Here is a 19,292-nt window from a genome sequence, read left to right as displayed (position 1 = left end):
TTTTTTGAGATGGAGTTTCACTGTCGCCCAGGCTGGAGGCCAATGGCACCATCTCAGCTCACTGCAGCCTCCGTCTCCTGGGATCGTGACTCTCCTGCCTCAGCCTCCAGAGTAGCTGAAATTACAGGCACCCACCACCACACCTGGCTAATTTTTGTAGATTTAGTAGAGACGGAGTTTCACCATGCTGGCCAGGCGGGTCTCAAACTCCTGACCTCAGGTGATCTGCCCACCTCGGCCTCCCAAAATTCTGAGATTTTATGGGTGTGAGCCATCATACCCAGTGGTGATTCCAGGTCTTTAGACAAACTCAACCAATTGTCAACCAGAAAATGTTTTCCAAAATTTACCTCTAGCCTGGAAGCCCCTCCCCCGCTTTGAGCTGTCCCTCCTTTTGGGACCAAACCAATGTGTTTCTAAAATGTACTTGATTGATGTCTCGTGTCTTCCTACAATGTATAAAACCGAGCTGCACCCCAACCACCTGGGGCACCTGCAGTCAGGACCTCCTGAGGCTGTGTCACGGTGCCACCTCAACCTTGGCAGGCTACGCTTCCTCAATTAACTGAGACTGGTCTCAGATTTTCTGGGTTCACAGCCCTTCATTGAAGTCAGGGGGCTGCCTCCCTCCTGTGAGTCCCTCCCGGGCCGGTTCTCGTCAGTCCTATGGGAGAACCTTCCGCCTCTTTCAACATAGCAAGTGTCCTTGCTTCTTCCGGAGGTCTGTTCTGAAAGCCATGCTTTTATGCTCAGAGGGTAGCTTTTCCTGTCTGGTTGCCTGACAAGGTGGGGCCGCCCCGAGGACCGTCAGAGATTCCGTTCTGTTTCCGGGCAGACAGGTGTGTAGGGCAGACACTCGGGAGTGTTCGGCCTGGGCCAGGCCTTAAGGACTCTCGTCCGTCTAGGAAGACGACCGAGGCAAGTCTCAATCGTTAGGTTAAATGCCAACACGAAGGACGTGCCTGGGAGACAGGTGGATGCCTTTCTCCGAAGATGATTTTGAGGGCTTCAATATTGGAAGGGGAAAAGGCAGGACATTGGGAAAGACAATTTTCGTGAGGGGTAGGGGAAAATTCACGTTTTTGCCTGGGTCAGTGACTCTGTTTTACAGAAGGTACCGTAGACACAGGGCAGCAGAAACAATGAGATATGCGTTTGCCTCAGGTGGGCGGAGGGATGACTCGTCAGTTCTGTCCCTCATCCTGTGAAGGTGAGCTATCAGTTGACAATGTCAGGATGAACTTGAACAGGAACGCTTCAGGGTAAATTCCTTATGGGAAAATGTGCTGGAGGTGTGTGTAGCTTTTCACCTTTCTGTTTGTTTGAGATGGAGTCTTGCTCTGTCACCCAGGCTGGAGTGCAGTGGCAGGATCCTGGCTCACTGCAGCCTCCACCTCCTGGGTTCAAGCGATTGTCCTGCCTCAGCCTCCCAAGTGGTTGGGATAACAGGCATGCGCCCCCACGCCTGGCTACTTTTTGCATTTTTAGTAGAGACGGGGTTTCACTATGTTTGCCAAGTGGGTCTCCAACGCCTGACCTCAAGTGATCCGCCCGCCTCGGCCTCCCAAAGTGCTGGGATTACAGGCGTGAGCCACCGCGCCCGGCCAGGCTTTTCACCTCTGTAGCGACTTGTTCCTAAATAATTGGGAACCGAAACGGGAGGCAGGTTTGCGGGACACAGTCCCCAGCTGGACTTCCACTTTAGCGTATGGAGTGTGGGGCCAGGATTCAGTTACCTTTCACACTCTCTGTGCCATTCGGCTTTGGCAGCAACCACAGTGAGTTCTCATTTATGGCTGGAGAAATGGGCAGTTCAGTGAGTGGCCAATCCTGGCTTCGGACCCAGGGCGGCCTTTAACCCTCCAGGCAATGCGGCTGCCACACGCCGCTGGCAGTGCCCCTTACACAGGCAAGCAGATTAACAAGCCCCAGGATTCTCCCCGTCAAAGAGAACTTAATTTCAGTTGCTCCTGTTGGTGTCTTGAAGCCTCATTGCCTCTTCATTGGAAACATCCACCATTCTTTTTTTTTTTTTTTTTTTTTTTTTTTTTTTTTTTTTTTTTTTTTTTGAGAACTGTGCTCCTGGGGCCAACCAGTGGAGGACCCTGAGCCATTGGTGTCATCCTCACTGCACAACTGTGCTCCTGGGGATGGCAGGTGGAGAACCCTGAGCTACTGCTGTGTCCCTGTCAATGCAGAACTGTGCTCCCAGGACCAACTGAGTGCCTAGCTTCCACCCTCAGACTTTCTTTCCAGTGTGGGTGGAGGGAACACAGACAGACAGCAGTCGGAGGAGCCCACGCTTGCTGTGTCAGGTGTGGTCGCCGTGGCTGGAGCGTGAAGATGGAGGCAGGGATGGTAGTGGGAGGCCCCAAGTCAAGGACACCTGGAGCCCCCAGAAATTGGAAGAAGCAGGAAGAGTCCTGGAATCCCCCTTGGGAGCCCGGCTCTGGCCCCCAGGACACTGAGAGAAGGACTTGCTGCTGCCTTAAACCTCTGTTCCTGGTGCTTTGGTGTGGCTGCCCCAGGGAAGCAGTGCTCCCACCCTTCCTGTTTCTCAGACACACAAGTGCAGTGGCGAGTTCCCGCCCGAGGGGTGGCCTTGCGGGTGTGACCACAAACAGGCACCCGGACCTGCTGATTGTCCTGCACCAGCGATGAATCACCGGATCTGTCCTGCAGATAGTTTTAAAACACGGCGAGTGGTGTACTGGACGCCTCTCAGAGTGCCCCGTGCACACTGATCTGTCACAGCACAGAAGCCTGCACCCGGTTCACAGCCTTCCCAGGATGGCTCCCTGTGCTGAGCACCTGCTCGTCCCTGCAGGAGCACAGCTGTTCTAATCCAAGCACTTTGGGAGGCCGAGGTGGGTGGATTGAGAGGTCAGGAGTTCAAGACCAGCCTGGCCAACATGGTGAAACCCCATCTCTACTAAAGATACAAAAAATTAGCCAGGCTTGGTGGTGGGCACCTGTAATCCCAGCTACTCGGGAGGCTGAGGCAGGAGAATCGCCTGAACCTGGGAGGTGGAGGTTGCGGTAAGCTGAGATTGTGTCTTTGCACCCCAGTCTGAGCGACAGGGGGAGGCTCCATCTCAGAAAAAAAAGGGACATATCATGATTGCTGCTGGTGACATGCACTTCGTTCCACCGTGTGGATGTATGGTTTTACCAAGGCAACGCTGCTGGACGTTTTGTTTATTTCCAATATTGGCTATTATTATTTTTTCAAGAGAGGGTCTCACTCTGTCTCAGGCTGGGGTGCAGTGGCACCATGATAGCTGACTGCAGCCTCAAACTCCCGGGCTCAAGCCATCCTTCTGCCTCAGCCTCGTGAGTATCTGGGACTACAGATGCTCATCACCATGCCCAGCTAATCTTTTCGATTTTAGGGAGAGACGAGGTCTTGCTATGTTGCCCAGGCTAGTCTTGAACTCCTGAACTCAAGCCATCCTCTCACCTTGGCTTCCCCAGGTGCTGGGATTACAGGCATGAGCCACCTAACCCAACACTGGCTACTACCTCTTGAAGCTATAGTAGCTGGGCGTGGTGGCTCATGCCTGTAATCTCAGCACTTTGGGAGTCTGAGGCAGGCGGATCACCTGCGGTCAGGAGTTCAAGACCAGCCTGGCCAACACGGGGAAACCCTGTCTTTAAAAAAAAACAAAACAAAAACAAAATAAATAAATAAATAAAATAAAACAAAATAAAGCTATAGTAAACAACTGTATAGGCCGGGTGCAGTGGCTCACGCCTGTAATCCCAGCACTTTGAGAGGCCAAGGCAGGTGGATCATGAGGTCAGGAGATCGAGACCATCCTGGCTAACATGGTGAAACCTCGTCTCTACTAAAAATACAAAAAACTTTGCCAGGAGTGGTGGCACGTGCCTGTAATCCCAGTTACTCAGGAGGCTGAGGGAGGAGAATCGATTAAACCTGGGAGGCAGATGTTGCAGTGAGAGGAGATAGCGCCATTGCACGCCAGCCTGGACAAGAGTGAAAACCGTCTCAAAAAAACAAACAAAACCAAACCAAAAAACCACAACTCTGAGGCGGGACACAGTGGCTCACTCCTGTAATCCCAGCACTTTGGGAGGCCCAGGTTGAGGGGATCACCTTAGGTCAGGAGTTCAAGACAGGCCTGGCCAACATGGTGAAACCTCATCTTTTTTAAAAAAAAAAAAAAAAAAAAACTGTAGGCCGGGCGCGGTGGCTCAAGCCTGTAATCCCAGCACTTTGGGAGGCCGAGGCGGGTGGATCATGAGGTCAAGAGATCGAGACCATCCTGGTCAACATGGTGAAACCCCGTCTCTACTAAAACTACAAAAAATTAGCTGGGCATGGTGGCGCGTGCCTGTAATCCCAGCTACTCAGGAGGCTGAGGCAGGAGAATTGCCTGAACCCGGGAGGTGGAGGTTGCGGTGAGCCGAGATCGCGCCATTGCACTCCAGCCCTGGGTAACAAGAGCGAAACTCCGTCTCAAAAACAAACAAACAAACAAAAAAAAACACTGTGAAGCCAAAACACAGCATATATTCTCATTTCCTTAGTGGAATTCCTGAGTCAAAGGGAATTAGGCTTTTGACAGACACACCCAAATTTCCCTCTGCAGAAACTCTTCTCCCAACCAACTTAAATGCAAATAAGCCACCGTGCCCAGGTTTTTTTTTTTTTTTTTTTTTTTTTTTACCTCTGAAAATACACAAACTTTTGATAAATTACCAACTGGAGCTGAAAAGACAGCTGTGACTGTTGATGATGGGCTGAGTCTTCTGTAAAAACGAAACGCTGCCGAATCAGTCCGCCAGAGGGCACTCTTCGCTAAGATTTGAGAGTCATAGCTTGCAGGTTAAGGCGTTTCAGGACTTCAAATTTGCATCAGAGAAGTCTGAAATTAGTCGATTTCCCGGATAAATCTAAGATGCTGTCACAAGAAAACCTAGTAAAAACCAACCGAGGTGGCGTAATAGCCATGTGACCTGAAAACGCTCATGGCTGTTGTCACACTTCCTGCTGTGAGGGTTCCAGCCGTCACCAGCAGCCTGGCCCTGTGGGCACCGACCATGACTTGCACCAACTGTGCAGGGTCCCTCTCTGCATGTGGGGCCCCCTGTGCCTCCCTTATGAATTCTCACTCCTGGCGCCACCTCAGAAAAGTCTATTTGGACCTGCCTGGTCCCTGTTGCTGGCTCACTTGGCCCCCTGTCGTCCTTGGCTTATAATGGTTATAGTTTTATGCTTTGGGGGTACGACTGTTGGTTGGCCTTCTGTTGCCCAAAGAAGAATGGCAGAATGATTAAAAGTACTGTGTAAGTTCAGAGTCAACAGGACAGCCTCCCAGGCCCCTTGCTGGCAAGGTAACCCTGCTAAGCCTCAGCTTCCTTATCTGCAAAATGGCTCTAATTGGCAGCTAACCTATTGCCTAAAAAGGTCCTAGGGGAGGACTCAGTGACCACTCTGTGAGTTTGCCCAGTCGTGGTGGCACTATCTCCTTCTCTCTACAGGCACAGAGGGAAGAACAGGGCGGACAGAGGGCTCTCCGCACCTTCCCCAGCCAGCAGTGTGGTCGACAGATTGCAAGTTAGTATCTGCGTGACCTCTGAGCTCCCCTGCCTGTGGCTGCCTGGGCTACAGAGATTTCGGGTGGTTTTATCACTGCAGAGAAATGCCTGGCATACTGGGGGACGAGCAAGGTCCAGAATGACAAGCCTTGGCATTCCTCAGCCGCCCCCTCCCAGGATGGGGCCTGGACATTCCTGGAGGTCCCAGGATGGCTCCGACCACCCTCCACCATGGCTATTGTTTGGAATTCTGTGGTTTCCAGAGGCATCTGCCCAGCAGACTGTCTCGCTGTGAACACTCAGCTCTGCAACAGTGTTTGCCTGTTTGCCCTGGGAGGCCCAACTGTGAACCAGAATGAAGGCCTCCCACCTGCCTGCAGGCTGCTGCTGTGAGCTTCCATGGACATGTGAGGACACACACCAAGGAACCCAGGGTCAGGGGGATAACCAGGAGCTTCCTCCCTGACCCCCACCCTTTGAACAGGTGTTTGGCTACTCACTTATCCTGTCAATCTCCAGGAAGTATGTATACTCCTTCCTGATTTCAGGCCTAGGTGACTTGGCATTCTGCACTCCCTCCTCTAACTAATCACCTCTCAACCCTTCTTATCTAGAGCACCTCTCGCACTCCCCAGGAACAACAACCTTTAGAGCCCCTTCACCCTAAAGGCTGCCTTTGAATTCCCCAGCCAGATTTAGGGGCGTGTGTCTTATGGCTCCCGTTCTATTGATTAAATTGAGCTCAGGCTGATTGATGGCTTCCCAAAGCCTGTGTTGTTACTGTTTCTCCAAGTTGTGGGCCAGGGATCCCGGTCTTTGGAAAGATTCCTTGGGGATACAAAGGGAATTACAATGGGTGGGGTCGGTTCAGTTCTTCCCTCGTCCCATTTCGCAGCGAGGCTCAGGGCCCAGTGATGCATTGCCCGGGGTTGAAAGGGGGCTGCGGGAGCTTCCCCTCTCATCCCTCCCAGGTGCCCCAGGAGCTGGCTGTGGGCTCGGTTCCATGCCCTCAGCCCAAATGGGACAGGAGCCTAGGTTCCCTTTAGGGGGTGGGCTGCCACCCCACACCCCATCCTTGGCCTCAGGCCAGCCCTGGTGCACTGCCCGCTCCCAGGCGGGACACGAGGCTGCGGGCTAGCAGGTGAAGGGGTGCGCCCTGACCGCGAGACCCCGCCCAGGCGCACCCGGGAGGACGGGCTGGGGCGCCGCGGACGCCGCGGAGGAGGTTGCGAGGCCGGGGTCTCCACGGCGCCGGAGAACTGGGACCTCCGGGGACCACGCGGGCCCGGGAATCGCCCGCTAGGCTGGGCTGGAAGACACACGTGTTCCGAGCTGAGCCGAGGGGGCGGAGATAAGGGCGGGGAAGGGGCGGGGCCTGGCTGGCGGGTTGTGGCGGCGGGCGGGGCCTCGGGCGGTGGGCGGGGCTGGCGGGCCCGGGCATAAAAGGCGGCGCGGGCGCGGGCGCTGACGCAGAGGCCGGCGGGGGGTGGCGCTCACACTCCTCGCAGCGCACCGGCGCTCCAGTGTCCCAGGCCCGGCCGGCGCGGAGAGCATGGCGGGCGCGGGTCCGAAGCGGCGCGCGGTAGCGGCCCCGGCGGCCGAGGAGAAGGAGGAGGCGCGGGAGAAGATGCTGGCGACCCAGGCTGCGGACGGCGCGGCCCCGGCGGGCGCGGGGGAGGGCGAGGGTGTGACCCTGCAGCGGAGCATCACGCTGCTCAACGGCGTGGCCATCATCGTGGGCACCATCATCGGCTCGGGCATCTTCGTGACGCCCACGGGCGTGCTCAAGGAGGCGGGCTCGCCGGGGCTGGCGCTTGTGGTGTGGGCCGCGTGCGGCGTCTTCTCCATCGTGGGCGCGCTGTGCTACGCCGAGCTGGGCACCACCATCTCCAAGTCGGGCGGCGACTACGCCTACATGCTGGAGGTCTACGGCTCGCTGCCCGCCTTCCTCAAGCTCTGGATCGAGCTGCTCATCATCCGGCCCTCCTCGCAGTACATCGTGGCCCTCGTCTTCGCCACCTACCTGCTCAAGCCGCTCTTCCCTACCTGCCCGGTGCCCGAGGAGGCTGCCAAGCTCGTGGCCTGCCTCTGCGTCTGTGAGTACGGGGCGCGGGCCGGGGGGTTGTGGGGTCGTAGTCCCTGGGTCCCTGCGCCCCTGGATCCCACATCTCTACTTTCTGCATTCCTGGACCGTCTCAGCAGTTCTAGGCTAAGGTCATTGGTCGCGGAAACCACGTGCGTTTCTTCATTCATTCTTTTACGCTTCTCCCCACAGTCTAGGAATATCTCCAGTGAGGCGGCAGTAGGGTCCCTACTGCGCTTCGATGGGCATTCCATTCCCCCACGTAAGCGGTTTAAGCAACTGCCAGCCTCCTCTCGGCCCCGCTGAGAATACTCCCAGCCTCTTGCGTGGCACCCACGTGGAGTAGCCGAGCAGCCCGTTTAGTGTTAGAGATCCAATAGCTGACTGGTTGGGGAGAGGGGAATTGCAGATAAAAAAACCATTTCTGCTCCCCAAACCGGCTTGCCAGGAATCAGTGTCACGGGCTGACTCAGAAGGAAACAGTAGTAATAAAATCGTATGAAGGTAGTGATGTGCCGGCGTAGGCTAAGGGAACCCCCATGAGGGTTGCCCAGTAGTGAGAGAGGGGAGTTTGGCTGCATATTCAGTCTGTGTTGGAGCGGATGGACGTGCGGGTCCGGGGTCACGCTGGCAAACAGCCATGGGGCGTGGTCCTGATGTGGTGGGCTCAGTGCTGGTATGTTCTTCAACAGGCCAGAGAGAATGGCTTTTTTCAAAACAGTTTTCTTCTGGGATTTCAGGGGGGAAATCTCTTGTACCAAATGCCACACGATTTGCCTGGGGGGCGGGTCTTGGTGATTCTCAGGCTCATGCCATGGCTTTAGAAGTGCCCTGCTTTTGAAGTTTATGTTGGAACCCGGGCCATCCCAAACTTAGATTTATTTGCATTGAGAGCTGCCAGCTAATGTAAGGATCGGCCTGGATCTCAGTAGTGTGTACACATTCAGGCTGGGAAGGGCTAAATTTATAGTTTGGGGTCATGAGCCTTAAGATCAGGGGACTGTGTAATTACTTGGAGTGGCTTCTGACTGGCAGGACCTGCTGGCGCTGTTGGGGTTTTGGAGTCTTTCTATGCCTTACTCTACTTTGGCGGGGAGGGGAAGGGGGAGGCATTTCTCCATAAATGTGAGAGTGCGGAGGGCGAAACTCAGGCAGGGCTCTGTGGCTGCCTGGGGTCAGCAGCTTCCCTGAGGCCCCGAGCGGAGCAGCCACACCAACACACGGACCACAGTGGGAGAGCCTGTGGCTCCTGCTGGGCGTTGGAGACGTGGATGTCGGGGTGACTTGGATTCTTGTCTTGTCATTAGGAGAATTTCACTGGTTGAGTCTCCGTCCTGCCTAGGTACACGGTGGCTTGGTAGGTAATGACATGGTTAATAGCTTACATGGCCTGCCCTCTAACCTTTAAAATGAATCCCTAGCTGGTCTGGTGCGGTGGCTCAGGCCTGTAATCCCAGCACTTTGGAAGGCCAAGACAGGTGGATCAACTGAGGTCAGGCGTTCAAGACCAGCCTGACCAACCGGGTGAAACCCCATCTCTATTAAAAATGCAAAAATTAGCTGGGTGTGGTGGCACATGCCTTTAATCCCACCTACTCAGGAGACGGCAGCAGGAGAATTGCTTTAAACCCAGGAGGCAGAGGTTGCGGTGAGCCGAAATGTACTTCAGCCTGAGCTGAAGAGCGAGACTCCATCTCAAAAAAAGAAAGTGGTCTTGCCATTTTCCCCAGGCAGTGCACAGAGGCTGCCCTTTGGCTTTCTAGCTGCTAGGAAGACCCAGTGTGCTCACCGCAGCCCCCGCAGGCCCCTGCATAGGGCATGTGGGGCTTCCCAGCTTCGTGCAAATAGTAAAAGGGTATGTGGATTTTTTTTTTTTTTTTGAGACAGAATCACTGTTGCCCAGGCTGGAGTGCGGTGGCACCATCTTGACTTGCTGCAATCTCTGCCTCCTGAGTTCAAGCGATTCCTTCCTCAGGCTCCTGAGTAGCTGGGACTACAGGTGTGCGCCACCACGCCTGGCTAATTTTTGTATTTTTAGTACAGATGGGGTTTCATCATGTTGGCCAGGCTGGTCTCGAACTCCCGACCTCAGGTCGTCTGTCAGGATCGGCTTCCCAAAGTACTAGGATTACAGGCATGAGCCATTTCACCCGGCTGGTTGTGTAGATTCTAGCTTGATAGCTAATATGCCTTCCAAAGAGGCTGTACTAAGTCACACGTTCCTGGATTTATTTTTTATTAATAGGGCTTTAAAAAGTTTTTGTTAATTTATTTTTTATTTTATATTTGAGACCGAGTTTCACTCTTGTTGCCCTGGCTGCAGTACAGTAGCGTGATCTCGGCTCACTACAACCTCCGCTTCCAGGGTTCAAGTGATTCTCCTGCCTCAGCCTCTGGAGTAGCTGGGACTACAGGCACTCACCACCATGCCCAGCTAATTTTTTGTATTTTTAGTAGAGATGGGGTTTTGCCATGTTGGCCAGGCTGGTCTCAAACTCCTGACTCAGGTGATCCGCCCACCTCTGCCTTCCAAAGTGCTGGACTGTAGGCATGAGCCACCATGCCCAGCATAAAAAGTATTTTTTTTTCTTCATAACATTCTTGGAGTACTGAAAAGTATTTTAAATAGCTTTCCAGCAGTCCTTTTGGTTCCAGTGGGTAGGGACGGCCTTGAGGGAGGCTCTGTCCTTGCCAGCCTGCTCTGACCCAGAGGTGAGGGTTTAGTTAATAGGATGCCTTTCAGGGAAAGTCAGGGCCATACTTCTCATGTCCCTAAGCCATTTGTACTTGTTTTTCTCTGACCCACCTGTGTGGTGTGTGTTGCATTTTTTTGGAAAGAGATTTTCAGTAACAGAAAGGGAGGTGCTGTCTGCAAGAGGGAATCTCTTCTTACTCTGTAAGGGAAAAAGGAGTAGCTGTGTTCTCTGAACATGCAGATTGTGCTGGGAAGTGGGTGTGCTTGTCTGAGGCTGGTACAACTCCAAGCCGGTTCTCAGGTCGCTCTGACTTCAGATCATAGGAAGGCAGCGGATGTCCCCGAAAGGGAGACTGCCCTTATAGGGGGGCTTCCGAGAAGTCATACGGCATGTGCATGTGGCAGCATCTCAGGTGGAGGGGGCGTGGCCTGGAGCCCGGGCCAGTGGGCAGGATGGGCACTCCAGGTGTGAAGGAGAGGCCGAGCGTTTGGCTTGTGGACATGGCTCCTGGAGCAGTGAAAAGCCATAGAAAGTGATTTTTTTTTCCCTTAATGGTCACACATAAGGTTGGGTTCCAGAATTTCTCCTTAGGACAGGAAAGGGCACCTTGTACCCCGTTATTTCTTGAGCCTGATCCTACAGAAGGTAGGCTTTCGTGTCTGTATCCTCAGCCCACAGGCCTCTGAGGCTGCCTCGGGAGAGGGCACGGGTTGGAGAACGAGGGTGTCATTGTTGCTGGCTGTCTTTTTAGTCCCCTAGGCACGTCCCGCAGAAAGTTTCTTTTTGTTAAATAATCATGAGATGGTTTGGCCTCACTGCTTAGAACGATCCCACTGGTGGTGAAAGTGGAAAAAGCCCCTTGGTTGTGGAGGTGAGGTCCTTTCGCGCGTGTGTTTGTGTTGGTGCGTTTCTCACTCGTCATAAAGGCGACAGGAGCCAGCTCCTTTTGCTGCTTTCTAGACGGCCATGTGGAACCCGGCATAAGAATAGGGTTGTGTGGGTTATTTACTGCTTAGTGAAGACGTGGTAGCGTGTACTGGAAATTCAGGTGACGTTGGGTTTTTTCAGAAGCACACAGGCTGGAGCTGAGATTCTGGCGGGGCCTGGATTTGGTTGGAGCAGGTTAGCTGACCTCCCCGGGCCACAGCCTGCTCTGCATTGCTAGTAGGATAGCGTGTGCTCAGAGTCCCGGCCCAGGCGAGAGGTTCCGAAGACACTGTTCACCTCGGTGGCCTTCGCCTCCAGGGAAGGCTCTCAGAAGAAGGGCCGATGGACCCACTGGAGTCTCAGTCACTTCCCCAAGTGCATAGGTGTCAGGGAGTGGCCTACAGACAGCCCCTCCATGCCTTGAAAGCAGAAGGAGCCCGTCCTGTTTCTCTGTCCCAGTTGGCGAAGGACAGGAGCCTGCCTGCTGGGACAATCCCAGGCGGCACGTCCATCGGTCTCAAGGGACTCTAGCTGCAAGTGGCTGAGGACCCCTGGCCTCATGGGGGACGGTGCCAAGCTCCCTGAAGTGAGGTGGCTCTCCCCATGGCCGTCACTCCTCAGCAGATCCGTTGTGGGCGGGTGTGCATTTAGGAACCTATGAGCGGAGACATCGTCCGGTTAGCATCGGGCCAGGAGAGCAGCCAAGGCTTTGAGAAATCCCCTGGCTGTGGAGCGGGATTGTCCCAGTGCCATGTGTCTGGGGATCCCAGGCCTCCGCGTGAGAAGGTACCAGTTCCACGGCTGTGACTGTTCCTCCTTGTGCTTGCGTCTCCTGCTCTCTGTGCCCTCTGAGCAGCCCTTAGCTTACTGTCTTCTCCTTCGGCAAAAAGAGGGAAGGAGCACGGGAACAAAGAGGGGGAGGGAAGAAGCAGAGAGAGGAGCCAGGCTTTCCCTTCACCTGGAGCCCTGGGGGTGTCACCCAGAGCCCACCCACCATCCCTCGGCACAGGCTCAGGGTCGGGGCTGTGGATGGAAGTAGGAATCGCCACAACTGTCTCTGAGCCCCTCCCTAAAGGCTGAAAGGGGTAAGGGGTGGGTTTGGGTAGCTCTGGACTTAGCTGTGGTCAGTGGACTCCAAGGCCAGTTGGCCAGTTAGTGACCAGAGAGCAGAGGGGCCTGCAGCCCCGCTTCTCAGTCTAGGCCTGTGTAAAACCCGGCCCAGGTCGGGTTTTGGGATGCCTGCATCCCTCCGCCCCCACCCCCACGGCTGGGACCCTGGTTCAGCTAACGAAGGTCCCGGGTGTGTAAGGAGCTGGGTGGGCCCCAAGCTTAAGCCATGGGCCCGGTGCAGGCGGCAGCAGGTGATTAGCGCTGAAATCCGACTTTCCCAGCCAGACATGAAAGTGCCGCCGGCGCCTGGGCAGGTCACGCCGCATCATGGGATTCGGGGCCAGCCGGGCGAGTCCACAGAAGCACATGACCCTGAGACACACCGGAGAGCCTAGCGGGCACTTCTGACCCTTTTGTCCTGGGTCACAGACCTCTCTCATAATCCAACAGAATGTGCAGAATCTTGCCCAGAAATGTGTATCAGGCGTCTTCACGCAGAACAGTGGGCTGCGCAGACCCCCTGGAGCCTGCTGCCAGGGTGAGAGGTGCCCCCTGGAGAGTGCTGTCCAAGGCAGGGCACATGTTTGGACTCACACTTTTTTTTTTTTTTTTTTTGAGACGGAGTGTTGCTCTGTCTCCAGGCTGGAGTGCAGTGGCGCAGTCTCGGCTCACTGCAACCTCCACCTCCCGGGTTCAAGCGATTCTTCCACCTCAGCCTCCCAAGTAGCTGGGACCACAGGCGCATGCCACCATGCCCGGCTAATTTTTTTGTATTTTTACAACGTGGGATTTCACCATGTTGGCCAAGACGGTTTCAACATCTTGACCTTGTGATCCACCTGCCTTGGCCTCCCAAAGTGCCGGGATTCCAGGCGTGAGCCACCACACCCAGCTTCGACTCACTTCTCATCGCTACTTTCCACCCCAGCCTTTGAAGCCAGTGATAATCCCCAATTTACATCTGGGTAAACTGAGGCAGACTCAAGCTGGGAGCCTGGGGCCATAGTGCCTACCTCTACACCGAAGCCCCCATTTGTCATCAGCCGTAGGGGAGCACACAGCCACGCCTGGGGAGTGTGGTGGCGGCCAGGGTCTGGGGTGGTGCCAGTCAGCAAGGCCGGGTGGCCCGTTCAACCCAGGTAAGGACACAGATGGGTCAGAGGCTCATCTCTGTCCCCAGCCACCCCTGGGGGCCCTCACAGCCTCCACCCTTCTGTGTCCTTCCCGGACTCATAGCAGCTGCGCTGGACAGCCTCGGGGTTCTGCCCCGAAGTAGACCTGGCTGTCCCTGGAGCGTTACCTGGATGGCTGGCCATGGGCAGGCCTTGCCCAGCCCGTCTGCAGGGACAGGATGTGCGTAAGCATGCAGCTTGGTACTCTGCACCCGCCTGCTCCCCAGAGGCCCTGTGGCAGCACCCCCTTCCCGCCACTGCCATGTTCCAGCAGGAGGGCAGGGCCCCTCGCCCAGCGTCTCCTTCCCTGATCCCGGCTGAGTTCTGAACTCTCCCTCTGGAAGGTGGACCCAGCACCTGTGTGCCGCCAGGAGCATGGGCAGCATCTCTGTCTCTGCATCCCTGTCCGAGGACCGTTCTCCCCTGCCCTAGGATTTGCCCGCTATGTGCGGAATGAGCCGGACTTCCCGTTCGTTCGGCCCCTGCACACCTGCTGTCTGCCGAGTCTCCCTGTCCGCTGGCGGGCCGGCATCTGTAACTGCTGAGACACTGTCCTGTGTGAGCTGCTTGGTAATGAGAAAGCCAAACTCTGTAAAATATTTGAAGAGTTCTGTTCTGAGCCAAATGTGAGGACTAAGGCCTGGAGGTCCTGAAGACCTGTGCCCCAGGGGACTGCTCCACAGCTCAAGGTCATACATTTTACAAGGAAGAAAGTTACAGACAGACATCAGTCCATACATGGAAGGGTCTTGTTTCTGCCGGGAAAGGCGGAGCATCTCCAGAGCAGGAGGGGCTTCACAGTCACAGTGGGTTCAAAGATTTATTTATTTTTCTTTTATATACACATATATATTTGTGAGCTGGAGTCTCGTTCTATCACCCAGGCTGGAGCACAGTGGCGAGATCTCAGCTCACCGCAACCTCCGCCTCCTGGGTTCAAGCGATTCTCCTGCCTTAGCCTCCCAAGTAGCTGAAACAACAGGTGTGCGCCACCACACCCAGCCAATTCTGTGTTTTAGTAGAGATGGGGTTTTGCCATGTTGGCCAGGCTGGTCTCAAACTCCTGACCTCAGGTGATCTGCCCGCCTCAGCCTCCCAAAGTGCCGGATTTACCATTACCTGGCCAAAGATTTTCTCATTTACAATTGGTTGTAAGAGTTACTAGTTAAAGACCTGGAATCAGTAGGAAGGAATATCTGGGTAAGTTAGGAGGTCCTGAAGACCAAGATTCTATTCTTGCTTTTTCTTTTCTTTTTAAGATGGAGCCTTATTCCGCTGTCCAGGCTGGAGTGTAATGGTACAATCTCAGCTCACTGTAGCCGGGTTCAAGTGATTCTCCTGCCTCAGCCTCCCAAGTAGCCGGAATTACAGGTGCCTGCCACCACGCCTGGCTAGTTTTTGTATTTTTAATAGAGACAGGGTTTCGCCATGTTGGTCGGGCTGGTCTCAAACCCCCAACCTCAGGTGATCCACTCGCTGTAGCCTCCCAAAGTGCTGGGATTACAGGCGTGAGCCACTGCGCCCAGGTAGCAGGTTTGGGTGGGTGGTACCTCTGTGTCTATCAGACCTGAAAAGGTGCCAAGCTCACTTCAGTCTCTCCTGGATCAGGAACAGCCCTGGAAAGGGAAGGGAGTTCTTTACAGAATGTAGATTTTCCCCACAAGAGACAGCTTTGCAGGGCCATGTTAAAATGTCAGAGGTATATGCTTTGGGGTAAGATGCTTCCATCTCCCCCAGGGCCTCCTCCCTGTCACGCGATGCTGTACGACAGTCAGCTGTTGTGGCTCCAGCCTTAAGATCTCTGTTTGCTGGAGATCAGATCTAGTGCTGGTCAGCTGTACCTGAATTCAGGAGGGAGGGTGATAATGAGGCATATGTGACCCCTTTTCCCATTGTGACCTGAACTTATTTTCAGGTTAACGTTGGAATCCCCTTGGCCAAGAGGGAGGGGTCCATTCAGTCGGTTGGGGGCTTAGAATTTTATTTTTGGTGTACATGCTCAGACTGCAACTGGTACAGAACCAAGGCCCTGTGACCCCGGGGCCAGCCCAGCATTTTGTCCCTGTGCTCTCTAGCTGCTGGAGGCTGGGGCGGGATTCCACCCCCAGCTCACATGTGGCTTCAGAGCCAGAGGGCTTTTGGGGCTCTGTCTTCACCTGGTAACATGAAGGGGCCCTGTGAGCTGAGTCGCCTGAGGAGCCCAGGGTCTCTGCAGAAGGCCTGAGCAGGGCACAGGCTCTGTCCCTGGAGCTCTGAGTCCCTCAAGCTGTGTGGCCCGGAGCCAGGCATTTGACATCTCTGGGTGACAGACTCTGGGAGTCTGGGGTGGCTTGGGTCTGCGGCAGGGGTCAGGTAGGGGAGGGGCCGGCCAGGAGTCAAACAGCCCTGACAGCTGATAGGGCAGGTGAGGAGGGCAGGAGGCCCTGGCCAGTGCAGGCCCTGAGATGGCTTCAGGCCCCGCTCAGAGCTGAGGCTCCCCATCGCCAGGGATTCTTCCCAGCTTCCATCACTGCACCTGCAGAGCCCACTGGGGCTGGGGAGAGGCCCGGCCTCACTTTGAGCAGCTGCCTCCGCCTGTGAGATGGACAGGCTCTATGCTGGCTAAGCCTTAGTGCACTCTGCTCTGCGAGTTCATTGTGTGGTGTTTGCTTCCACTTGCTGCTGAACTGGACTGGCCTGGACGCTGGCCAGGAGCCCACGTGGGTTTGCTGCTTCTCTGGGACAGCCAGGATTGAAAAGCCCAGTTAAGTGGTCAGAGCACGAGGATGACATTTAGACCAGAGTATCCCCACTCCACTGCCCAGGAACTGCTGTGTGCCTTTCAGCAAGTAGGACAACCTCTCTGATCTATGTTTACGCCAGCTATAAAATGCGGGTGTTGCATTGGCTGCTGCAAGTGTCCCTCCACCCCCACAATACTGTGACTGGAGCGATTTTCTCTCCTTTTTCTAGTTAGCCTGACTGATGGAGCTGTAGGGGTTTCGGAGTGGGGAGGGGGTTTCTGGGCCAGAGATGCGTGAGGCTCCACACTTAGCCGGCAGTGGTGGCTCCTTATCACTGGTGCCCACAACTTCACCTGTGCCCCGAAGATAATGGCGCTGCGGTGACTGATCAGATTAGTGGTGATGCTTTCATGGGGTGCATAGGACATGTCCGTGAGGCATTTCGCCCATGCAGCGGGAGGCGGTGTTCCAATCTGTTAGAAAAGGCAAGGGAGGCTCAGTCCCGAAAGTGGCTTGCCCAAGTTATAGCATTTCAGCACCAGGCGGCCTGATGTCAGGGCTTCGGGGGCGGGGGGTGGCCCTTCCTGGCAGTCTCCTGGAGTCGGGACCTTGGGAAACCCATATTCCCAGGACGCTTGCGTCAGGAGAACCTGACCAAGTGAGAAGTTGCCCTTTTTGGGTTCTCCCGCTCAGCCCGGGACTTGGGTGTCAGCAGATTTCAGAGCTTCCCAAATCTGCACCTTCCTGGGCTGTTTGAAACGAGTGTGTCAGCCCCGTTCCGGACAGCTGCTGACGCCTCCACCCCCGTGCCAGCTGGGACAGTGCGGTCAGACCTAACTCGGCCGGGGGAAAAAATGGAAAAAAGCGCAAAGACACGTGTTCAAGGGCTGCCGACAGGGAATTTGGAAATGTGACACCGGCCTCTTAGTGATTTGTTTCTGCAGGAGTCAGTGAATCAACACTGAGCAGGTGGGCGGGCCCAGGGCCTTGGGTCAGCTCTGCTTGTCCTGGTTGGCTTCGTGTCCACATGGCCCATGGGTGGGGCCTTGTGCTCCTCAGAGACTGGGCATCCACCCTGGAGGCGCTGCCTTTGCTGCCCTGCCCCTGAACTGCTGTTTCCTTGGGGTTTCCGGACCACTTTGACCTCTCTCTGAGGCCAGCAATGGGGAGGCAGGTGGGTCTGGAGCCCGCATGGGCGGGCTCAGCTTCCAGCCCATTCTGAGAAGAGGTTGGCCTTGGGTGGGGACAGGGGTCACAGGGTCAGACACATTAATTTTCTGGACCCCAGTGGAAATGACGTGTCCATCAGGAAGGCACCGTGTGTACGGGGTTGGGGGATGTGGGCCAGCAGCGCCAGCCTCCCTAGGAGCTTGTTCTATGCAGATGTGCTCCCCCACACCCCCCACCTGTCTCATCAAAAGCTCTGGGTTTCCGCCACCCCCTACCCCTCCCCACCGGGGGATGACCTGGGAGATTGTGGGGCCTTCTATCAGTGGAGAAGGTGGAGGCTTGCCCTCAGAACAGGGGATGTTGAGACACATCTCAAGTGGCTAGGGAGGAAGGCAATGGTTTCACTAAGCCCCATGTTCACGGGGCTCCCACTAAGTTCGGGCCCTGTGTGTGCCGAGTGGGTTCTGACAAAGAAGCCATCTCAGGACCCCCAGCCAGCTGCAGAGGGGTCCCAGGCTCCAAGGCTGGGTGTCAGGTTTGAGAGGTGCTGGCTGGGCTCGGGGCTGCAGGCTAGGCTGGGCAGGACTGGACCGGTGTTGGGCCAGGGTCCGCTGCTGCTCTCTTGCCCAGGGCCGACCGCTGTGCCGGGTGTGCTCTAGGGGACGAGGCTGCCTGGCCTTCCTGCAACCAGCGAAGCCACCACCCACTTCCTGTGTGCTGTCTCCGGCAGCTCTAGGTAAATGATCCTCATTTGCCTGTAAGGCAGCACGGCTCACAGGCCTCGGACCATCTCTGCCCCAGAGCTGGCCCTTTGTATCAACAGACTCTGAAACCATGCCCAGAATGCACGCTCTCTTTCCAAAGACTCCTGGAGGAAGTCCCTGGGGCTGGAGGAAGTCCCTGGGGGCCTGACAGCAGCACCTCTGTTCCTGTTGGGCCTGAAGGGGATGGAAGGGACTCTTGGATGTGTGCCTGGGGCACTCAGAGTGGCCAGGCTTAGGGTTGAAGGGGCCAGGGAGGAAGATACCGATTTCCTAAACCCCATGCTCATTGGGTACCCCTGCTTACAGACAGGCCGAGGTACTGAGCCCTGTAGTGCTCACTGCTCTGTCCGGCTGCGGGGCAGGTGAGGACTGGTGGCCCAGGGGGCGGCCTCTCTGGCCAGCAAAGAGGATTTTCCTCATGACTGTGCCTGAGCCTTATCCACGGACGCTCCGTACCTGCTACACGTTTGTCACTGGAAAGCATTAGGCATTAGTCTGTGTGGGGAGGGTTCCTGGGGCCTGGGTCCCCACCCAGCTGGGGCCATGATTCTCATCTGCTCTCCACATTGAACACCCCTGTTACTGGTCTTCCCCCACCCTGTCCTCCGACACTGGACCCTGCGGGACCTGTCCTACACCGGACACTGAAGGAGCGTCCCTGTGTCTGGCAGGATTTTATCGGGAGCTGGACAGAACTGGGACCAGGTGACCAAGATGCCAGCATCAGGGGAGGCAGACAGGTTCAGATGCTGCAGAAGTGAGTTCAGGGGGCACCAGGCAGAGGAGGTGCCCCAGGTTAGGGAGCCTTTGGGTACTCCTCAGAATCATCTCCCCCAGGGGAGAGGCCAGGGGCCAGGAGAAGGCAGCCTCCTGGTTTACAGGTCGGGGGAGGGGGCTGCGCATGCGAATGGGGAGGGAGCAGGGTGAGGGGTCGAGCTGTGCACCTGTCCTTTCTGTGGGCCTTCCCTGATCAGGCGCCTCCTTGCATTGTCTGTGAGGTCAGTATCTCTGGGAGCTCACTCCAGAGATGGGGAGGCACAGGGGGTGGTGGGTGGGGGTGTCCCCCTAGCCCATGCCAGGTGGTG

The 19,292-nt window shown here is 55.8% G+C and overlaps 1 protein-coding gene across 1 annotated transcript in view; it reads left to right on the top strand.

Moving 5' to 3' along the window:
• The first annotated feature begins 7,056 nt into the window (after window positions 1–7,056).
• Window positions 7,057–19,292, top strand: part of SLC7A5 (solute carrier family 7 member 5) — a 38,926-nt gene continuing 26,690 nt past the window's right edge. Inside the window, exon 1 of the mRNA XM_017543688.2 lies at window positions 7,057–7,658. Within this exon, the coding sequence (XP_017399177.1) occupies window positions 7,115–7,658 (544 nt within the window). The 5' untranslated portion in view covers window positions 7,057–7,114. The remainder of the gene's footprint in view (window positions 7,659–19,292) is intronic.

The sequence above is a fragment of the Cebus imitator genome, unplaced genomic scaffold (assembly GCF_001604975.1).
Source record: "Cebus imitator isolate Cc_AM_T3 unplaced genomic scaffold, Cebus_imitator-1.0 Scaffold159, whole genome shotgun sequence".
NCBI classification, from domain to species: domain Eukaryota; kingdom Metazoa; phylum Chordata; class Mammalia; order Primates; family Cebidae; genus Cebus; species Cebus imitator.
This window is presented reverse-complemented; position numbering and strand designations above follow the sequence as displayed.